The following is a 21,003-nucleotide window of genomic DNA, read 5'->3' on the forward strand; positions in this document are numbered from 1 at the left end:
GGTGTTTCCCCAACTTTTTGAGCCCTGAATCCCTTTTTCATGGCTTCTCTCTGGAATTACTGTGTTAGTTAGAATATTCTGGAAACTGCTGGCATCCGGCGTGCACCTGCACCAGCCAGTATACCAGTGGAGTCAAGAGACACAAGGACACGCAAGCTGTCCTATTGTTCTGACAGAGACTCCTGTGCCGGGGTCCTGGTGGAGCCTCATGGACCCCCAGGCCTGCGTGTCCCGCCAACAAAGGAGAGCTGTGAAACTCCATCTCAGTGAGGATGGAAGGCAGAGGTAAGCTTAAAGAATTTTTTTTTTTTTGGGTCTTTTGAGGGCCACACCTGCAGCATATGGAGGTTCCCAGGCTAGGGGGTCAAATCGGAGCTGCAGCCACCGGCCTACACCACAGCCACAGCAACACCAGATCCGAGCCATGTCTGTGACCTACACCACAGCTCATGGCAACATCAGATCCTTAACCCACTGAGCAAGGCCAGGGATTGAACATGCGTCCTCAGGGATACCAGCCAGGTTTGTTTCTGCTGCGCCACGACAGGAGCGCCAAGACTGTGTTTTTCAGGTTCGGTACCTCTCGATGAGAAAGGCAGGGTGATGACACGACAAAATGTCCTGGGACTGAGCTCATCTTCAGGGCCAGAGCCCCGCCCAGTGGGGGGCAATGGCCACCCACCGCCCCCCCCACCCCGGAGACCAGCAGGTGGGTGCCAGGCACCCTCCTCCCTGATGAGGACACCTGCAGCCTCCCGTGACTATGACGGCTCTGGGTCTGAGACCCAGCCTCCCCCTCCCTGCTCCAGGGACCAGAGAGTCAGGACCAGGAGAGGGAGGCCAGGGTGCAGGACACGTGGTCTGAAGGGCAGTCCTCCAGGGAGGCCGCCCCCCCGCCAGCTGAGAAGCGCCACTGGCCAACAGCGCACGTCACCCTGGGGTCCGTCCTCTTCATGAGGAAAAGCACCTTGGAGTCCCCTGGCGGTGGCTGAGGATCCGGCGCTGTCACTACTGTGGCCTAGGTCCGATCCCCGGCCGGGGAACTAAACGAAAAAAGACCAAAAAGCCCTTCTTTTCAACCCACCCTCCGTAAGCGTGGCCGACAGCAGGACGTTCTGCCGCTCCGGGCGCTCGGCGTTGACGGCGTTGAGGATCAGCGCGATGTCCTTCTCAAACCCCAAATCCAAGAGTCTGCGGATCCAAGGAAGGACTATTAATGCACGAGCATCAGTGCACCTCTCGGGGCTACGGGAGTCTCGCTGCGGACGGCACGCGGGGCCCTCGCCTCCCGGCTCTCCCGCGGCCCGGTGAGGCCCACCTGTCTGCCTCGTCCAAAATCAGCCACCGGATCCGACAAAAACGCATGTTCTTTGTGGACTTTATATGATCCACGAGGCGTCCAGGAGTTGAGATCAGGATATTTATTCCTTTCCGGAGTCTGTTTAAAATCATGTATCATAAAAGAAAGTGAATCGGAGGGAGCCAGAGCAACAGAAAACACAGGCAGGAGGCTAAGGAGACGAGTCACGCACGGCGCCCTCGACCTGCCACAGCCCGAGAGCCCGGCAAACACGACATGCGTTCACAAGTGGACAAGAAACTGTTTCTCTGAAGTTTCTCCCTCCTACAGCATAGAACCGTAAAAACCGAAATCCTATTAAAATAGCAAAACCTTAACTATATGACCAATGCCCTTTACGTGCTGCTTTCTAGAATGTTCCAGATAGAGGATCTCCTCGTCTGTTCCTGAGGCATCTGTGCCAGGGGGCCTCTTACCCAGATGAGTTTCCCACGCCAAGGTGCTGCGATGGCTACAATGTTTTTCCTTCTACTGAGTCCTTGTAACTTCCATACAATGGGCCTAGCCTTGCCCCATAGACTAGGGAGAATAACTCTAACTTCTCACTGGCAAACATCCTGCATCTCAATAGTCAATAATAACAAAAGCTTACAATTTTTATTTTTGTTTTTTGTCTTTTCTAGGGCCGTACCTGCCACACATGGAGGTTCCCAGGCTAGGGGTCAACTCAGAGCTGTAGCCACCGGCCTACACCACAGTCACAGCAACGCTGGATCTGAACCGCATCTGAGACCTACACCACAGCTCATAACAACACCGGATCCTTAACGCACTGAACGAGGCCAGGGATTGAACCCTCGATCTCGTGGTTCCTAGTTGGATTTGTTAACCACTGGGCCACGACGGGAAATTTTTTGTTGTTGTTGTTGTGTTTTTGTTTTTGTTTTTTTTTACAATTTTTAGCTACATATTTAACATTTTTTCCAGCTCCCCCTGCAATTAAGTGGGCATCTGCCTAGGTTCTAGCAACAGGAAAAATGGATAAAAGGAATGTGCAAATCCCACAAGTATCTTTAAAAGGAGGAAGTAGGATTACATTTGGCCTACTGGCAGGAAGCTAGAAATAATGGCTGGAGCGCCAACAACTATCTAACACTATGAGGAAAGCTTGAAAAGGGGAGCCTGGGAGTTCCCATCGTGGCTCAGCAGGTTAAGAAGCCGACTAGCATCCATGAGTATCCGGGTTTGATCCCTGGCCTTGCTCGTTGCCGTGAGCTGTGGTGTAGGTCACAGCTGCGGCTCAGATCCAGCGTTGCTGTGGCTGCGGTGTAGGCCGGTGGCTACAGCTCCAATTTGGCCCCTAGCCTGGGAACCTTCATATGCTGCAGGTGCAGCCCTAAAAAGCCAAAAAAGAAAAAGAGCAGGAGCGGGCTTTGTGGGTCCTGGCGCTGACTCGCCTCCACGCCGGCGGTCCCGACGGGCCACCGGCGGCGGCTCCAATGTGGAAGGAAGAGAGAACGTCCCACTGCCTGCGCCACTGCCGTTGTTATTTACGGCTGAACCAAATCCTAACCAGTACCCAGAGGTTTCAAGTTTAATCTCTGCTCTCAGTCACAGACGACACACGTAGTTGGGTAGAACTACTGAGCATTAAGTTACAGTAAAATGAAAATGTTTAAAAAGAATGCAGACCATTTGGGATTTACTTCTTGCAATCATGTTCTCCTGACACCCATTACCAATTCTAACAGAATTAGGAATGCATGTACTTGGGTGTAAAAAACATTACGTAGGTTTGTAGTCTTGTTTTTGTAAAAATCAAAACAACAAAACCCAAACTCCCAAGGTCCACAAAAGGGAATCACGAGGGAGGCACCCAAAGCAGAGGGGACTGCGGGTGTCGGGGGGGCTGGGAGTTAATGAGCTAATCAGCACCGACCACGTTAAACGGAGCCCCCGGTAGGGTCGTCCATGTTTCTTTTTATAAAAATAGCACCGCCTAAAGGGGCCCGCTCCCAGGACTCTGCCCCACATCCTGGCACTAAGAAGCCCCATCTGCAACGAGGCTCCTCCGGGCCGAGAAGGGCCACAGACCCTACTGAGAGGAAGTGGGACAGACAGAGTCAACAGAGAATCAGCGAGAAACCAACCTCCCTACCTGGCCTTCTCTGATTTTCTCTTCTCTCCTCCCATTAACACTCCAGGCACGATCCAGGTAAATGGCTACGGGAAGACATCAGACCAAAATCAACCCAAAGCCCGTTCACTGAGCACCGACTGACTCAAAATTCCTGTTCCTTATGGAAGTGGGAAGTGAGGGAAGGGAGGCCCGGGCTGCTCACGGCAGGAGGTGTTACTATGCAGACATGATCTCCGGCAGCTGCCGTGCCCCTGGTTCTATCAGCAGTACATTAAATTATAGCCCCGCAGCTGGCTCCCACACTGCGCGGGAGAGAGGCGAGCTTTTAAAATGATTCAAGGAGCTGCTCCACCTCTCCCCGTAGAGCCTGAATTGAAAACACATTTCACGGAGTCTACCGCCTCTTTTTTTTTTCTTTTTGGTTAAGATCAAACCCAAGTACAATGCTTCCTTACTCCCATCTGTGATGAAAGAAAGGGTAGATCAATTCTCAATCTAATTTGGTGAACTGGCAGGCTGTAGCTGGAAAGCTCACTCTCTCCTCCCTGCTTTCTTAAACAAACCCTATCTGCAGCTTGTTAGGCTGCTTTCTGCCGGTCACCTTATACCTGGGAATCTCTGTAGGGGGCTCGCGAGTGCCCACGATGAACAGATCACAGGCAACTTAGGAATCTAGCTACGCTAGAAACTGGTCAGGAGTCAGGCTTCGGTCAGTCAGAACCTAGAGACTGTGCCTGGGAAGGGCAGAGACATTCAGGGAACAGAGGGGACCTGCCGTCATTCCTGCCTCTTTGAAAGTCAAGACTGGTTGATTTCCTTCCTCAAAAAGTCAAATCTGAACTCACGGCCTTACCTTAAGCAGTTTCTGGACAGTATCAAAGCTTTGGAGAGCGAGCTGTAAATATCAAAAAGTTATAGATAATCAACAAGGTCCCTTCTTTCCTTTTAACATATGTGTATTTTTAAATACAGGCAGTGTAAAATGATAAAGAGTCAACCTTAGGCCTCACGTTAGGGTTTAAAAAAAACCCAAAAAAACCCACAAACACCCTATATGCAGAATCCACTTGGGAACCATGCCTTGTTCCCAGACTCCGAAGCCGTCAGTCTGGAGAGCACGGGTACAGACGCCACATCCATTTTTTGGACGCACACAAACACAGTGTGTTGTGCTCCCTCTGCTGGCTCAAATCCCCAGAGCACCACGCAGAGGACAGTCTAGGCGCACAAAGACGGAAGAAAACGAAGCAGAGTCAGCCTGAATTTGGTTCCCTCTGCGAAGAAGGAAGACACACTATGTGCAAAGAGGAAAACCACACGGTGATGCCACAGGCTGGCCTCGGGAAGGAACCTGCTTAAAACGTGAGGTGACTCTATATCCCACAGCTAGAGATACACCGGGCAGAGCGGGGACGAGAGGCAGAGATAGTCATTTCCTAAGTTTAGTAAAGCGGAAAAGGAAAAGACAAAAACAAACAAACAAACAAAACCCCCACAACCAACAAGCCCAGCGGAAACCCGAGAGAGTGAAAATTAAGGTAGGTTAGAACCACTAACGACCATCCAGAAAAGGCCCTTTACCCACCACGGCTCTCTATACAGTTTCCGGCTCTCCATACAGTTTCTGCACGTTTAGCATTCATGAAGCATCCCCGGGAAGCAGCGAGTTTGCTGCTGTAAGAATTTAAAGAGCCGCGTGCCGGCTCCTGCACTGGGTTGGGCTGAGACCGGGCGCTGCAGGCCCTGCAAGAGGCTGAGCCGAACCTTCCTCCCCAGGATCAGCCCTGCAAGGAAGGGATTCGCATCCGACAGACAGAACCCATGCCCTCAGCTGAAACTGCCTCTGAAGGCAAATAACACAAATCCGATGGAAGAGATTTCCACCAGGAAAGAAGAAAACTATCAAAAAGCTTAACTTTCAGAAACAAGGAACAATTTTGGTACAGCCAAAAAAAAAAAAAAAAAATCTAAGTTCATTTTGAGGGTCAACTGCTTTTCTTTTTTAATTAGGTTGTAAAATAAAAAAAAAAACAAAGTACAAAAAGGTGATTATTTTAACTCCTTTTGAGAGAACAGAAATTTACAGTGCCATTAGTTTTTAGGTAACAGAGAAATAACTTTCCCGAACTTAACTTCTGGTTTTCAAAGAGGACCTGGACGTTTCCTCTCGTCGGGAACCAGAAGGATGGTTCCTGGGCAGAGGAAAGGGGGTCGTGATTTGGGTGGGAGGGAGGAAATGGTAAAACCTTTCTTAAATTCAACGATACCACCGCTGGCTCCTGCTCAGCACTCCTCCCGAAAAGCGGGGCTGCTCACCTCTCTCGTGGGCACCAGGATGAGAGCGTAGGGGCCGTCGCCACGCTGTTGACACAGAAGGAAAGACAGGCCATCAGCCGAATGAACAAAGGTCGCAGGAGTCCAGCCTGCTACTTGTAAAACAGCAGAAGCTGCCTCCCTCGTTAAAGAAAGGGAAGACTTCTCACCACCCTCATCATTAGGGAGCACCGCCCCGCTGTGGCCCAAGCAATCAGACAAGACCAAGAAAGGGGTATAAAGCTGGGCAGGAGGAGATCAAGTTGTCGTTATTAGCAGACGATATTTTTTCCTTAAAAAAAAAAAAAAACAAAAACAAAAGCTTAAGGAAATCACTTGAAAATCTACTACAAAAAAAGACAATTCAGTTAATTGTCTTTATGAATGCAAAATTAATATATAAATCAGTAGCCTTCTGAAACAGAAAGTCAGATGGACTCACAGCTTTAACAGCAAAAAAAAAAGATAAAATGAATAAGCTTAACAAAATGTATAAAATCTATACAATAAAAAATTTTAAATATCTCTGAGGCACGGAAAATAAAATTTTAATAAATGATAAATGGACTGATGTATCGTCGTATTCCTGGATAAGAAGACTCAATATTATAAATAGGCTAATTCTTCCTAACTTAATAATAAATATATAAGCGAATTCTCCCTAACTTGATCTATAAATGTAAGGCTTTCTAACAAAAATGCCACAAATATGCATAGGTATGCATATATAAAAATACTAAATCTAAAAAAGTCACAAGTATACACATACACATATAAAACATATACATAACTAAACAAGCTGATTCCAAAGTTCACAGAAAAAAATAACTGTGTGAAGATAATTTCTGAACAACATTAGATGTTAAAACTGTATCTGGAGTTCCTGTCGTGGTGCAGTGAAAACAAATCTGACTAGGAACCATGAAGATGTGGGTTTGATCCCTGGCCTCGCTCAGTGGGTTAAGGATCTGGCGTTGCCGTGAGCTGTGGGGTAGGTCACAGACTCAAGCTAGGATCTGGCGTGGCTGTGGCTGTGGCTGTGGCTTAGGCCAGCAGCTGATTAGACCCCTAGACTGGAACCTCTATATGCCTCAGGCGTGGCCCTAAACAAAAAAGCAAAAAATAAAAATAAAACCAAATTCTATCCACAATAGTTTAAAAAAAAACCCAACAACACTAGCATATAGATAGAGGTTACAATAGCAAATGCAGGCTAGAATAGAACTGAATACGTATAGAAATTCAGGAAATAAGATAAGGGGCAATTTATATCAGCAGTGAAAAGGTGGATAACTTAAATGTCCTTTTAGAAAAAGACACAGAAAAATAACGTTGACATTAAGGTGGGCTTTTTCTAGATGACATAAAATTCAGAAACCATAAAACATTTCTATTTCATAAAAGTTTTTTCATTTCAGAATGGAAAAGTAATACTGAAACAAATTGAGTCAAAGGACAATGCGGGGAAAAAACATGCCACATGTAAGAGAAAGGACCACTTTCTTAGTTTACAAAGGTTTATAATTCAGTTAAAAATAAAAAATAAAAAAGACCAACAACATAAATGGGAAAATGAAGACCATCGACAGCCAATTTATGGAAATAAGAATTCAAAATATGGCTTTTAAATGCGTAAAAGATACCCAACTTCCTTCACTCGTAAGAGAAGTTCAAACTAAGACTATGATACAATATTTTTCCTCTCAGATGAGCAAAAATAAAACAGCTGGTGACGCTGATAAAGCGATAGGCACACAGAACGCTTGCACCCTATCGGGAGGAATGCAAACTGGTCTAACTCCTTTAAAGGTCAATTTTGGTCATATCTCCCAAGTAACCATGCAGATTCCACCTAGAGGAATTCTGTAAAACACATCACAGAAGGTAGTTATAGCTGCTTTGTCTGTAGCAAAAGGCTGAACACAGTGGAATTCCACCAAAGGAGTGATGCAGTAAGGTGTGGTACTTACAACGGAATACTAGGCAGCCCTAAAAAACCCGGCAGGTCAACAGGGCATTGAGCGGGCACCATCCCCCCACCCTACAGTCAGCGAACAAAAGCCAGGCCCAGAAAACCCCGCCCAGCCAGCAATCGCTGTGGATCAAACAAAGAAAACCATCAGGGAAGTGGGGGGGGGGGGGATACTCGTCTCTGCTTTACATGCAGACACCTCCTGGGAGGGTCAGCGAGAGGCTGGTGCTGAGGCCGCTCGGTGCATCCTGCGAGGAGAACTGTGCCATCGGGGCACGGGGCAGCAGGAAGACTTGGCTCACGGCATATTTTTGGCACGCTCCCATTTTCTGATTAACATGCCCGTTGTATCTAAAAACGGTCCCAATAACAGAAGAAAAGAAAGAGACCTGCTACGGTCCCCGAAGTCGGCGGCGCCCTGCCCCTCCGCCGCGCTCACAGACACACACTTGAAGGGAGTGAGTGGAGACCCCGTCAGTGCAGAGGCTCAGCGCAGATGTAGTGGCAAATTACAGCACGAGCGTGGTCTTCATGTTTTGCATCGGAAACGTTTACCCACAAGGAGAAAGGGATTTGGCAATCACATCCACCGCGAGACCGCGCGGGAGCCCGGGCGGGGAACGGTAAACATGTCAGTACAGCGCTCTCGCCGCGACCGCGGCGGGACGTTAGAGATTCTGACATTTCAAAAGGTGTTACTACACAGACAAGAAAGAACAATCAATTCCTCGCAGGGCAGAAGTGAGGGAGGGAGGATGGATGTGATGCTAAAAAGAAATCAGAGCCCCAAACAGCTGAGAGTGTGAAAACCCAGACAAGCAGTCCCTCTCATTCCATCACTGCAGTAACTGAAGCCTCTGCTGGTGCCTCAAATTTGCTGCTCCCTCCAGACAGGTTTCTACAGGTCAAATCCATCCACGATGAACTCCAAGGGCCGATACTGAATACTGCTTGAAATAAGTGCATGAAACTTGGGCTTGGAAAGCCGTCTACTCAATACTTCAACCTTTAATAGAACGCACTCCTACGGATATTTAAAAAATACTTGAGTAAATAAAAACAAGGCGGGTTAAGGCTCTGAATATAAGCAGTTGGAAACACCGCCCTGCAAACGGGCCTGTGTTGACGACAGTGACGCCTGGCACCTAGCAAGCAGGTCCTGGTACCAGGTTCCGGGGCCCATCTCCCGTGTCCCGGCTCAATCCCCTTGGCAACCCTGGAGACAGGCACTGCTCCTACCCTCACGAGGCACAGAGGGATGAAATACCCAGGATTTGTGCAGAGCCACCCACCACACTGCCTATTCTCAGCAACACAATCCAATCACTCTTGCCCTCAGTTCATGGACTCAGGAAACAAGACAGCAGGGTGAAAACTGTAGGACCCATTCCAGCTCAACATACGTGCAAACTCTGCAACTTTCTAGGAAGAAAACAACCCCCCACCAGAAGAGGTTCTCCTGGGGAACCCAAAGGGATGAGACTCTACCCCCGTAGTCCAAGAATGCCCATTTCTTCTTCCCTAACCCGCACTGGGTACAAGGCCGAGTGCCTTCCTCGTATGAACCAAATTGTTGCAAAGTGCCCAAACGGAAGAAGGCACGAGCCACCTGCAGGAAGGAGAATTCCCCCTCACTGCCACACGGAAACCAGCATCACGTGTGAAAAGTATCATTTGTGTGTTTGTGGACCTATATTTAGACAGATATAGGCATAGATTATTGTTACGAAATTACAGCCTAGTATGCATACTGTTTTATAACCTGCCCTTGAAACACAGCAAGGACACCTGCCAAGTTCATAAACAGTAATGAAAGAAAAAAAATCACTTTTAATAACTAATTCCCTCATTTGGATGACTGTGTAGGATCTGTTTTATTGATTAAAATCACTTAAAGAGAGCTTAATAAAATTTAACCTTGTTCATCTTGAAACAATTTGACTTACAAAAAACTGCACAAATACGTCAAAGAACTCCCTCCCAGGCTTCCCCCAGCTTCTTTACATGGCACTGAGTCTCAAAATCATGGTACAACAATAAAACAGGACATTGACATCTATTCACTGCTACCATTTGATCACTAGGCCTTATTCAATTTTCACTAAATGCCTATTAACATCCTTTGCCAGACGAAGATCCAATTCCGAACCACAGGCGGCATTCAGTTGTCACGTCTCTCACGATCCCTTTAATCTAGGGCGGCTCTTTCGTATTTGTCTTTTGCGACCTTACCGGCCAGATGCTCTGTAGAATGTCCTTTGTTTGGGGTGTGTCCGATGTTTATCATGAAATTAGGGTTATGAATTTTTGGCAAGAAAACCACAGAAGTACCGTTTCGTCCTTCATGCACCCAGAAGGCGATAACGTGAGGTCAACCCATCTCCGACCACAGGCCTCCCCACAGCGTATGGAGAGAGACTTTGAGGCTCTATAAACACCCCGTTTTGAGCACACTTTCATCCGCTCCTTCTAGCATCTCTGATGACTTGCCCGAGACCACGTGCCTGTGGCGTTTGCCACGTGATGTCCTGCACTTGCTCACTGGACTCTTCCACCATGAGGACGGGCTTTCCCTCGTCCCTTCTAGTCATTCAATAATTTATTTATACCGGTTTGGAGCCACGGCCATCTGTTGGAGATTACAAGCCATGATCCAGCACCATCATTATTTATTCTGTTACTCAAATAACAGGAAGGCTGGACATACATCTATTTCTCCATGTTGGAACTAAGAAAAGAAGTAACGGGTTTGCTTTTCTCATCGGTTTGTGAACCCAGCTCACTTCTTACTTCTGATCTCACGATTCCTCCCCAGGGCTGGATTTGTGGGATTCTGGGCTGGGCTTTGAGATCACAGCTATGCCTACAGAACACGGCAAACACCTCCTATGGAAATCAAGAAACCCAGGCCTGGCCCTTTTGGGCCAGGTGCTAGTATATTTTACAACTAAATCGAAGTTCTAGAAAATACAAAACACGAGGTGGCCCAATTCTCAACTGGGTGCTTATTTTCACGTCTACCATTCAGGACAAACCAGTGTTGCGGTTTTTTTGATTGTTTGACTTTTTTGGGGTTTTTTTTGGCCATGCCTATGGCATGTGGAAGTTCCCGGGTCAGGGATCCAACCCAGGCCACAGCAGTGACTACGTTGGATCCTTAACCGCCAGGCATTCCCAAACCACTGTTTTAAATACAGTGTTCCCCGTCTCAGTCAGAAGAGGTTGGCCTCTGGAGCCACAGAGAATGAGGACAGAAACCTGGCTGCACCACGACTCCACCACCCACACAGCATCAGGAAGTTATTTAACTTCCTCAAGCCTACATTTTTTTTTTTTGTTTGTTTGTTTTTAAAATCGAGGTTAGAGGAATACCTTAAAACAAGTAATATAAGGTAACTCACTGGGACTGGAAGGTTAAAGAGTCGAAAAGAGAGCACAGGCAAAGCAACTGACACAAAGTCTGACACATGGGGAGCATCTTACAAATGTTCCCTGGTAGGAGATCCCGTCGTGGCGCAGCGGAAACAAATCCGACTAGGAACCATGAGGTTGCGGGTTTGATCCCTGGCCTCGCTCAGTGGGTTAAGGAACCAGCGTTGCTGTGGCTGTGGCGTAGGCCAGAGGCTACAGCTCCCATTAGACCCCTAGACTGGGAACCTCCATATGCCACGGGTTTGGCTCTAAAAAAGAGACTAAAGACCAAAAAAAAAAAAAAAATGTTCTCTGTTAGACCCACTAGGAGGACTGTTACATTGTTCGCATTTATTCTGTTTATTATTGTACTCCACTCTGAACATAGGCTTCAGATGCATCATGCTTACCTAGTGAAGGAATTAAAGAGGTAGGAAAAGCTAAGTGAGAAGATTCTTTTGGTCCCAATGCAACTGCTCTGGCTGTTTGAGGGTTTCCTACATACTTAGAACACAACAGAACGATACACTTTATACCCACCTGTATTTTGGGTTTCACTGCTTGAAGAGACTGGACCATAGGGATGCAATAGGCAAGAGTTTTACCTTTTAAAAAGAACAATTAAAATCACAGAGCCTGTAGATGTCAGAAAAGCCAAGACAGCACAGGAAACCAGCACGGCTGGCCTGGGGTGTCCTCAAGTCTGGGGACAGCAAAAGCACACTCCCATCCAGGTGAAAACAGGGGTGACCCGTCTGCCACAAACCCTCGTTCTGCTCTGTAAACCAGTACTTCTAACAAACCTGCAGAGTCAGCTCCTTGAGGGAGTTGCTGGTTGCTTCCTGAGTCACAGAGGCTGAGCTCAGTGACCGTCCCTAGAAACTAGAAGCACCCCCCACCCCGAGTCATCCTCAATCTCTCAGAGGAGTGTCAGGGGTCAAGCAAGCGTCCTCTGCAGGGCCCACGTGGTGAGGAGCCAGCCTGAACCCCAGAGCTGACCTCTAAAGACCGAGAAGAAGCCAAGAGATGGCAAAAACTCTGGGCTTCACCCACCTGCGCGGAGGCTGAGCTGGGGGGAGGGGGTATAGCTGACCTGCCATTAAGGGCACAAGAGGGTCGGAAGAGCAAGTCCAGACTGTTCTGGAACCTGAGCAGTACGTGCCCACGGCAAACCTGTCTTAATACCACAAGAAAAGATTCCTGGGCCGCTGGAGTAAGGAAGGCAGGTCTGGCCACAGACGGTGGGACCTGGCAAAGCCCTGAGATGGGCTCTGAGAAAGGACAACGGAACCTGACCAGCTCCTCGTCCCCCCTGACCTCGTCCCCGCGGATCGCCCCTTCCTCCCAACGGGTGAACAAGTCCAAGGCTCTCGTGGGAGCAAGTGTGGCCTCCCCTCCCCCAAACCAAACAAAGCCGCCCCCACCCACGACTGCCCGTGGGGGAGGGGCGGAAGCCCCCAGCACTGACCTGAGCCCGTCTGGGACCTCACCAGGGCATCTCTGCCTTCCAGCAACACGGGGATACTCTGCTTCTGAATGCTGGGCGCCCAAGAGAGAGAGCACAGGCTTGTCTGTAACGTGTGACCCGCCCGTGTGCACAGCAGAGACACAAAACGCCACCACCCCAGGCTCTGTCCACCAGCCCCCACCTTCGAGGTTACCTAAACGGGCAAGACAGGGGCTGAGAAACCTCTGATGGGCGGACCCATAAAACCTCAGTTAAATTTTTGGAACTCTTGGAGCTGAAAATGTGGAGGCGAGCCAGAGACTGGCCATTCTGTTCGACTAACTCAAGAGGAAAACGGGGCAGGCGCGGGGACACGCTGGAGCCGCCACAAAAGCCTCTCACGCACTCACCTGCCTTCTGTACCAGGGAACATGAAACAATAAAACGTTCTGGGAAGCTTCCCGAGCAGAAGAGGGAAGGGAAACTTGTGAGCCATGCAGATGCCAGGAACTGCTGTCCATTCTCCAGAAAACCAAGCCTGACTTGTTACAGACACATTCGGACGCGTGCCCATGTGTGTACACGGAAGCAAACAACAAGGGTACAGAAGCCCCTTAAACTTGGTTGCTCAATGGAACCAAAAAATACGAAAGGGGCTCCTCGGCTTCCTCCTCGACGTTCCCGTCACCGTCCACTCCTGGCGGCAGGTGCCTGCTCTGAGGTGGACAGAGGCACACCCACTCGAGGGAGGGGCCGTCTCTGCCCCGCGCCTCTCCCGCCTCCGTTTCTACCTTCCAGGAGGCGTCACCTATACTTCAAAAAAGCCTCCGCACCCCGCTACAGCCAGCCAAGTTTTTCCTCCTATCTTGTAGCTGACGCTAATTCTTACCACTAAGACGTGACAGTCTCTATTTAGACAAACGAGGCAGGGACAACAGTGGGGTCTTACAAAGACCATCTTCTGGACCAGAGACCCCTCAGGGTTCCGAGCTGAGAGCACAGCGGATGCAGACCAGTCCCTCCGTCTAACAGGCGGGGAAGCCGCGGGACCATCAGGCCCCGGGGTCCACAGGCTGGCACTGGGTCTCTAAGGCCACAACACGAACCTGCTCTCCCCCCACAGGTGGTTCAGATCTCAGACAGTTACAGCCGTTTAAGTCCTAAGAAAATCAAGACTGGCCTGCAACTCTTACCTGGTCAGACTAGACATTTTTAAGACGGTATTTATTGTGGAAATCTAAGAGAAAAGACAAAAAAGTAAACGTTTGTCTTTATCCGGTGTCAGCGTACAAATATACTTCATGCAAATGTCCCCACGACAAGAGTCACCCACCCCGAAACGTGCACAGTACCAAGGCTGGGAAGCCCTGCTCAAGTCTGCAGGCAACGAAGGGGGCAGAGGTGCCCACCCGAGAGAAGGAGTAGGGGAGCCAGGGTCACATGAGCTGAGGAAACCGCTTCCCTACAAGTTAATGTCCTTTTCTCTCCTTACTCGCAAACAAGGCTGGAAAGCTCATTCATGGGTTGGTTTTGGTTTTGGCTCTAAGTGCCCGCGTGTCTGCAGGAGACACATACAGGTCCCTCTTCCTTCAGTTCTTTACGAGTACAGACCTCCCTGAACAGCGAGATGCCAGCTCCCTCTCCTCCGGTCGCTGGGACATCCGCCACCCGCAACAGCCCCCACGTTCTATGTCCTATCTATCCTGTCATCATGAAGTGGCCTTCAGGTCCAGGCGGTGGGGTCTCAGGCCCAGCACCAACTCGGTTCTTATTAAAGGGGGGGGGGGCGTGGGGTGGGGAGGAGGGTGAGGACAGGGAACAGACGCCTAAGCTCATGAGATCGTTCCTGGAAAAGCATCTTAGCAACCTGAGTTCATGCAGGTACGTGGAGCAGAAATAACCCTTCCTTGGTGTTTCTCCCCAGAACTGGGACTTCACAGACGTTCTGAATGACCCCCCCACGGCCGCCACCAAAACATGAGAAAACACGCGGAGATACTCACTAAATGTGGGTGGAGGTCCAGGGCCTGAAAAGCGTCTGACGTGAACACACTTTCTTGCCGCTGCTTTACTGCAGGTCTGCAAAGGATGAGCGGAACTCAGGCAATCGCTCCGAGGAACAGAGACAAAGGCCGAAGACCCTGCTTCCCCGCCGTCCCGCGGGGCCTCCGCCGGACGTACCTGAGCAGCGCGGGGATCTCGGGGTTGTTCCTAAACAGCGAGGACGTCTTCACGCCTGGTTTCCGCTCCCGGCTGCCGTCGCTCGCCCCGGCTGACGACGTCTCGGGAGAGAAGGCTTTCTGGGCCTTCCCCTTAAAGGCCCTGGGATTTTCTTTGGCGTCGGTGGCCCTGGCTGGGGGAAGGGATGCTTCGCTCCTCCGTTTGGCTGGGGGAGCCTCACAGGATGCTTGGTTCCTCCTCTTGGTGGCCGCTGCTCGCTGCGCCGTTCCCCAAAGGAGAGAGCAGCAAGAGAGGCATCAGTCCGTGAAAGCAGCCTGACTGCCCACAGAATTGCATCTCCCCCTGCAGAGATCATGACGCCCCATGTGTCAGGCAACAGGTTAGGGTCTGCAATCAGATTCTTTGACTCAGCTCTCCCCCACCCCCCAAAAAAGGGGCGGGGGAGAAAACCCCACAAAGCTCAGCTGAGCCACCTACCAGACCTCACCAATCGTCTTCACCTTCCCCTCCACCGAGATGGGAGAAACGTGTTTCGGGCTGAGTGTTAACGCAGGGGGTCTGTTTTAACGAAGCGAGGACCCACCTTGGGAAGTGTGCGAGCTCTGTCAACCCAAAGCCCTAGGGGTCCATCGGGCGACAAGATCGGGGAGAGGGAAACGGATCTCTGCGCTCAGTGTCTGCCCGTGGGCCGCCGGGGAAGCGGAAACGCTCACTACCGCTCCGCCCCAGAGCGCGTGGCTCCGCCCCAGAGCGCGTGGATCCAAGGCGTTCTCTGCCCTCAAGCTGCGCCCCAGATTCGAGGGCTTGGAGACAATTCCTCCTCCCCAGGCCCATTCCACATGAGAACTCTGTTCCACCCATCACCTCCATCACATCATCTCCAACTCGCCTCGCCTTTCAACTCCCCACCTGATGGCAGATTAGCGAGTACAGCGCTAGATGTTCTCCCGCCTGTTGCTGCTTCTTTCCGACACACGGGTGTTGTTAGATGCGCGCTGTCCAACCTCCCCCAGGAGACGATCCACATCCTCTATTTTATCCGCCCTTCTCTCCCAATTTACATGACACGCAAATATACAAACATCCCGTGAGTAGCCACGGCTTGTTATTCTGGAGTTTTGGCTGCTCTTGGAATATATTATTTTCCTCTTGGCTTGAAATCACTTCCATGTACGCATCAGCTTGCTTTCAGCCACGACTGTCAGCGCCAGACTAACCCACAATAACAACAGCAACCTTTGTTCCTGGCAACCCTGAGGACTCCCATAGCTAAGCAATTCAATAAATACAACCTCAAATGTTTAATATTAATAAAGTGAGTACTGACCTGCAGTACTCTTCTTACGAATTGTACAAATTCATGTTTACGAAGTCCTAAGTTTTCAGAATAAAAAAAAAAGAGAGGAAGTCAAGTTTCAGGCCTCTCCAATCATCTGCAGTGAAATGAAATGTGTGGATCTTTTTTTTTTTTTTTGTCTTTTTTGCCATTTCTTGGGCCGCTTCCGCGGCATAAGGAGGTTCCCAGGCTAGGGGTCGAATCAGAGCTGTAGCAGCCAGCCTATGCCACGGCCACAGCAACACGGGATCCGAGCCACGTCTGCGACCTACACCACAGCTCATGGTAACGCCAGATCCTTAACCCAATGAGCGAGGCCAGGGATCAAACCCGCAACCTCAGGGTTCCTAATTGGATTTGTTAACCACTGAGCCGCGACAGGAACTCCTGAAATGCATGGATCTTACATGGCTTACATCGCACAGACCCTCGGTGACCAAACAGACCTAAAGACCCCACGTGCCCACCCTCGAGAGTGGCCTTGTATCACAGGACCCCTGACAGGTGGCCCGGCAGCTTCTGCCTACACACCTCCTCCTCCTGTTCTCCATCCCATGAGGCAGCCCATCTGGCTACCAACCAAACTCTTGGGGTTAGGAAGCTGCTTCTGACACTCAGGCAGGATCTGTCTCCTGGGATATCTACCTGCTGCTTTCTGCAGCAACTCTGTACATATCACTCCTTCCTTCATCACACAACTCCTTTTTTCTTCTTCTTTGGACTAAATATTATAAACAGGATGCAAACTTCAGATCCCTTATCATCCCGGTCACTCTTGATTCCCGTGTTAACTTCTTTCTAAAAAGCACGTGCTTTGAGTTAGGCACAATATTAGGCAGGCTTCCCAGGGCTTGGAGGCTAAAATCGAAAACGTGTAATATAATCTACAAAGACCTGGCCTCTGCCCATCTCACCAGTCTCAGCTTTACCCTCTGCACCGTCCTGGTCTTCCTTAAACTCCTAGAATGTACCACGTTCCCTCGCTCCTCAGGGCCTTTGCACATGCTATTCCACAGCCATGTCCCCCACCCTCCTGCCACACTCATCCTTGAGAGCTGGGCTCACCTACTGCGTCCTCAGAAGAGCCTTTCCCCACCTCCTCTCTCCTCCCTGTCAAACCAGGGCCCCTGTTCTTGGCCCTCCTAGCACCCTCATTCTCCTCTGTGACACTCAGTGAAATAAGACATACAGCATGTAATTCGCTGTGTGATGTCTGTCTTCCCCATTAGATTGGAAGAGATGGAAGAGCCTGTCCCCTACAGCACAGGACCACGTCTGGCACAAAGTAAATGTTCAACAAATACTTGTAAGATGAATGAATAACAAATGATGGAATTATCCTTTTCCATGAGCTGCCCACCACGGGCCCCCACATTCACAAGGCACTCACTTAAAAAACTGACCACTGAGTAGCTGTCAGGTAGCTTGGTTCTGAAGATACAAAGATGAGCCAAGCCCCTGAAGAGGCAGAGACTAATGGAAGAGACAAAAGTGTAAAACCGCAAATCCAAACCTATATTTGTAGTTCAGAAGAGGCACGGACAAAGGGCTATAAGGGGACAAAACAAGAAGAAAGACTGCCATGGCCTTCAGCGAGGGGAAGGCAGGCAGAGAAGCGGCAGTGCTTCACGAGATGCATCTGAGCAGAGGAGCAAGGACGTATCCGGAGCTTCTAAAAATTAGCGGGTCCCCGAGTCTGCTCTTGCACATGCGTGCGTGATGAGGGGTTGGTTGCAGCACCCGACCTGGGGGGCTCCTCCGGCCCGAACACTCCACACTAACAACCACACTGAATCGTTACTGTACACCTGGCAGGTCAGTATGCCAAGTTCTCGCGTGAATTTCCTCACTTCTCCACACAGCAGTGGCATCATTCCCCTCCTCCTTTTTTTTTTTTAATTTTTAGGGCTGCACCTGAAGCATATATAGAACTTCCCAGGCGAGGGGTCAAATCTGAGCTGTAGCTGCCTGCCTACGCCACAGCCACAGCAATGCCAGACCCAAGCTACATCTGCAACTTATGCCACAATGCTGGATCCTTAACCCACTGAGCGAGGGCTGGGGTCAAACCCGAACCCTCATGGATACTTGGGTTCTTAACCCACTGAGCCACAATGAGAACACCCATCCTATTTTAAGATGACAGCACTGTTTCCAACAATAATGCTACAATCCCATTTAGTAATTGTATCCTTTTTTTTTTTTAATTTTTTTATTTTTTGCTTTTAGGGCCACACCTGTGGCATGTAGAAGTTCCCAGGCTAGGGGTCCAGTCAGAGCTGCAGCAGCAGGCCTACTGCCGTAGCCACAGTCAACACAAGACCCGAGCCTTGTCTGCAACCTTCACCACAGCTCACGGCTACGCCAGATCCTTAACCCACTGAGCGAGGCCAGGGATCGAACCCACATCCTCAAGGATACTAGTCAAGTTCATTACCACTAAGCCACAATGAGAACTCCTGGTTAGGAAACACCCTGTATAGTCTGACCCCTACTATGTTTTGCATTGTCTTCTAGAAGAACATACACCAAAACGTTACCCAGTGTTACCTCTGAGTATGGCATTCACGCGTACTTTTTTTTTTTTTACTACTTCCCAAATTTCCTATAATAAACCACTTTTTTTAAAGAAACAAGACATTCTGCATAGTGTTAGAAACAGCGTAATTTAAGCTGTCAAGATCTTTGTAAACCTAGTATATTAGCTACTCATCCCAAGTTGAGGCTATGAGCAAATGTGATCAACATATATACACAATGCTTATTCAAGACAAACAAAAACGTAGGTGTGGACAAGGCCACAGCAAAAGACTGTCACCACCTTCTTAACATCCTTTTGATACAGTGTCTCAAGCAATCATGAAACCTGATATCAGCAACAACAACAAAAAAAAGACAAAAGACAAAAAAAAAAAAGTTCAAAAATCTAAAAAAAAAAAAAAAAACCTGATATCTTACATTTACCTATTCAATCCATCCCACAAAATTTTAGCAAGTGCTTTCTATGTGTTAATTACTAAGTACTTGGCACAAGCACCCTAATGACCTCCTGATACAGCGATTCTATTACCCACAACGGAGCCAGTATGACTTTATTTTTGAATCGCTGACATTTATTGAGTGCTCCTATGGATCAGAAAATGTACAGTCTTTGAGCGTATTATCTCATTTAATCTTTATAATAACCTCATACGAAGTGGAAATGACTGTTCTCCATTTATGGATAGGAAGAGTAACGATCAGAGAGGTGACGTGACTTCTCTAGGGTCACAGAGCTTAGCATGTTGCAAAGCTCACATGGAATCCAAATCCATCCTGCTCCAAATCCTGTGTTCCCAACTGGCTCTTCTGTAGTTTCCCTTCCCCCTCCGGCACAGATGCAGCTACACCACCGCCCAGGTGAAAACTTTACTCACAGTCTCTAAATCCTAAAGCTGAATATCACACACACACACACACAAATCCGGAAGATAACACAGTGGGCGTTGGATGATGGGAGCTTACCTGAACTCAATGAATTTCAGCATCACCACGTTGTTTGAAAGGAAAAGAACCAATTAAACTTTGGCATTTAATTTTTCAAAAGAATTAAGTGTTGCTTTTTCGAGAAAACACACATAAACACACTTTCCTTGCCTTCAAGCTGTAGCCGTCCTGGTTTTTATGACAACGTATGAATTTTCTGCTTCTCCTCTTTTCTAGGAGCCTAGTGAACCACCTTAAAAACCGATTTTCAGCTTTGGCTTGGGTTAAATGTAGGGCATCTTTCTCTCACCTAATGAGGTGACCACATTGACTAGGTGTATTTTCTCTTCCCTTCATTGCACGTGGGTGAAAATACATCCCATCTTGGAAAACTTCAAAAAACTCTCTAGTTTCCAGTTCTCATTCCGGAAACAAACGACCCTTAGAGTCGAGAAAACGGCGGCTAAGATAAGTTTAGAGACACGGCTGGTGAGTGACGGGGCTGGGGCTTCCGCCCAAGCGTCAGTCCCCAGTTTCTCTGGGAGGCAGCCTCAGGTCCCCGCCGCTACCTCCGACTAGCAGCCCGAGCCGGCCCCCACCCCTCCACACCCACTCCGTTCCCTCCGAGACCCCCTCTCCGCAGGATGGTGTCCGGGTCTCAGACCCGCGCTGCTCAGCGACTCCTCCAGAAGCTGCCCGACGCCTGGCTTTGCCCCCTGAACTTCGAACCCCGACCAAAAGGCAAGGCGGCAGCTCACGGCGCGCAGCGGCCCCGGGTGCGAACGAATCTGAAATCGGGGCAGAACTCACCTGCCTCGCCTGCGCCGGGCGGGGCCTGGAGAACGTCCTGGGGGCTGCGGCGCGGGGCTCGGGAACGTGGAGGAGCGCTCCACCGGCGGCTGCCATGCCGGCAGAAAGGCGCGTCTGGGTCTCTCGAACCGGCCCCGCCGCTCGGCTCGGCCCCACGTGGGACGCGCGCGAGGACCCCGCGTAGCTGCCCCGCAGGGTCCTGCGCCCGCGCCCCTTCCGGGTCCCGGAAGGTCTGCAAACGCACGGCCCGCGCCGCTCGGGGCTGGGGCCGCAGCGCGTGGGGGGCTGCCCCGCTTGAGCCCCTCGTGGCCTGGCCTGCGGCAGAGGTGCCAAGTCCCACTCGACCCCAGAGTTCATGCTTGTGCAGCTCTTTGAATTCCTCCAGAAGAAAAGGCGTGCCTGGTCTAACCAGCATTCCTTCCTTTGCCACCGGGTTACTCTTTCCCCAGCATTTAGTTGCCCCGGGAGGTCCCTAAAGGGGCCTGGGGCTCGATCACCCGGTGGGGATCCTCGCGGCTGCGTGCCCCTTGCCCACCCGCGGTCCAGCCCGCGGAGGAGGCGCGTTTTTTACAGGCAGCGCCTTGGCCACCTGGCAGGGCTGGGTCGCCTAGCAACGGCGGGGTCCTTC

General features: G+C 49.9%; 1 protein-coding gene across 1 annotated transcript in view; it reads right to left on the reverse strand.

The window, feature by feature from the left end:
- The window catches only part of DDX31 (DEAD-box helicase 31), a 70,811-nt gene extending 49,882 nt beyond the window's left edge, over positions 1-20,929 (reverse strand). Inside the window, exons 1-11 of the mRNA XM_003122262.5 lie at positions 20,376-20,929; positions 14,765-15,021; positions 14,587-14,662; positions 13,777-13,820; positions 12,605-12,675; positions 11,677-11,741; positions 5,757-5,801; positions 4,294-4,335; positions 3,459-3,523; positions 1,319-1,438; positions 1,085-1,191 (exon numbers count right to left, since the gene is read on the reverse strand). Of these exons, the coding sequence (XP_003122310.3) occupies positions 1,085-1,191; positions 1,319-1,438; positions 3,459-3,523; positions 4,294-4,335; positions 5,757-5,801; positions 11,677-11,741; positions 12,605-12,675; positions 13,777-13,820; positions 14,587-14,662; positions 14,765-15,021; positions 20,376-20,732 (1,249 nt within the window). The 5' untranslated portion in view covers positions 20,733-20,929. The remainder of the gene's footprint in view (positions 1-1,084; positions 1,192-1,318; positions 1,439-3,458; positions 3,524-4,293; positions 4,336-5,756; positions 5,802-11,676; positions 11,742-12,604; positions 12,676-13,776; positions 13,821-14,586; positions 14,663-14,764; positions 15,022-20,375) is intronic.

Source organism: Sus scrofa, chromosome 1 (genome assembly GCF_000003025.6).
Source record: "Sus scrofa isolate TJ Tabasco breed Duroc chromosome 1, Sscrofa11.1, whole genome shotgun sequence".
Taxonomy (NCBI): domain Eukaryota; kingdom Metazoa; phylum Chordata; class Mammalia; order Artiodactyla; family Suidae; genus Sus; species Sus scrofa.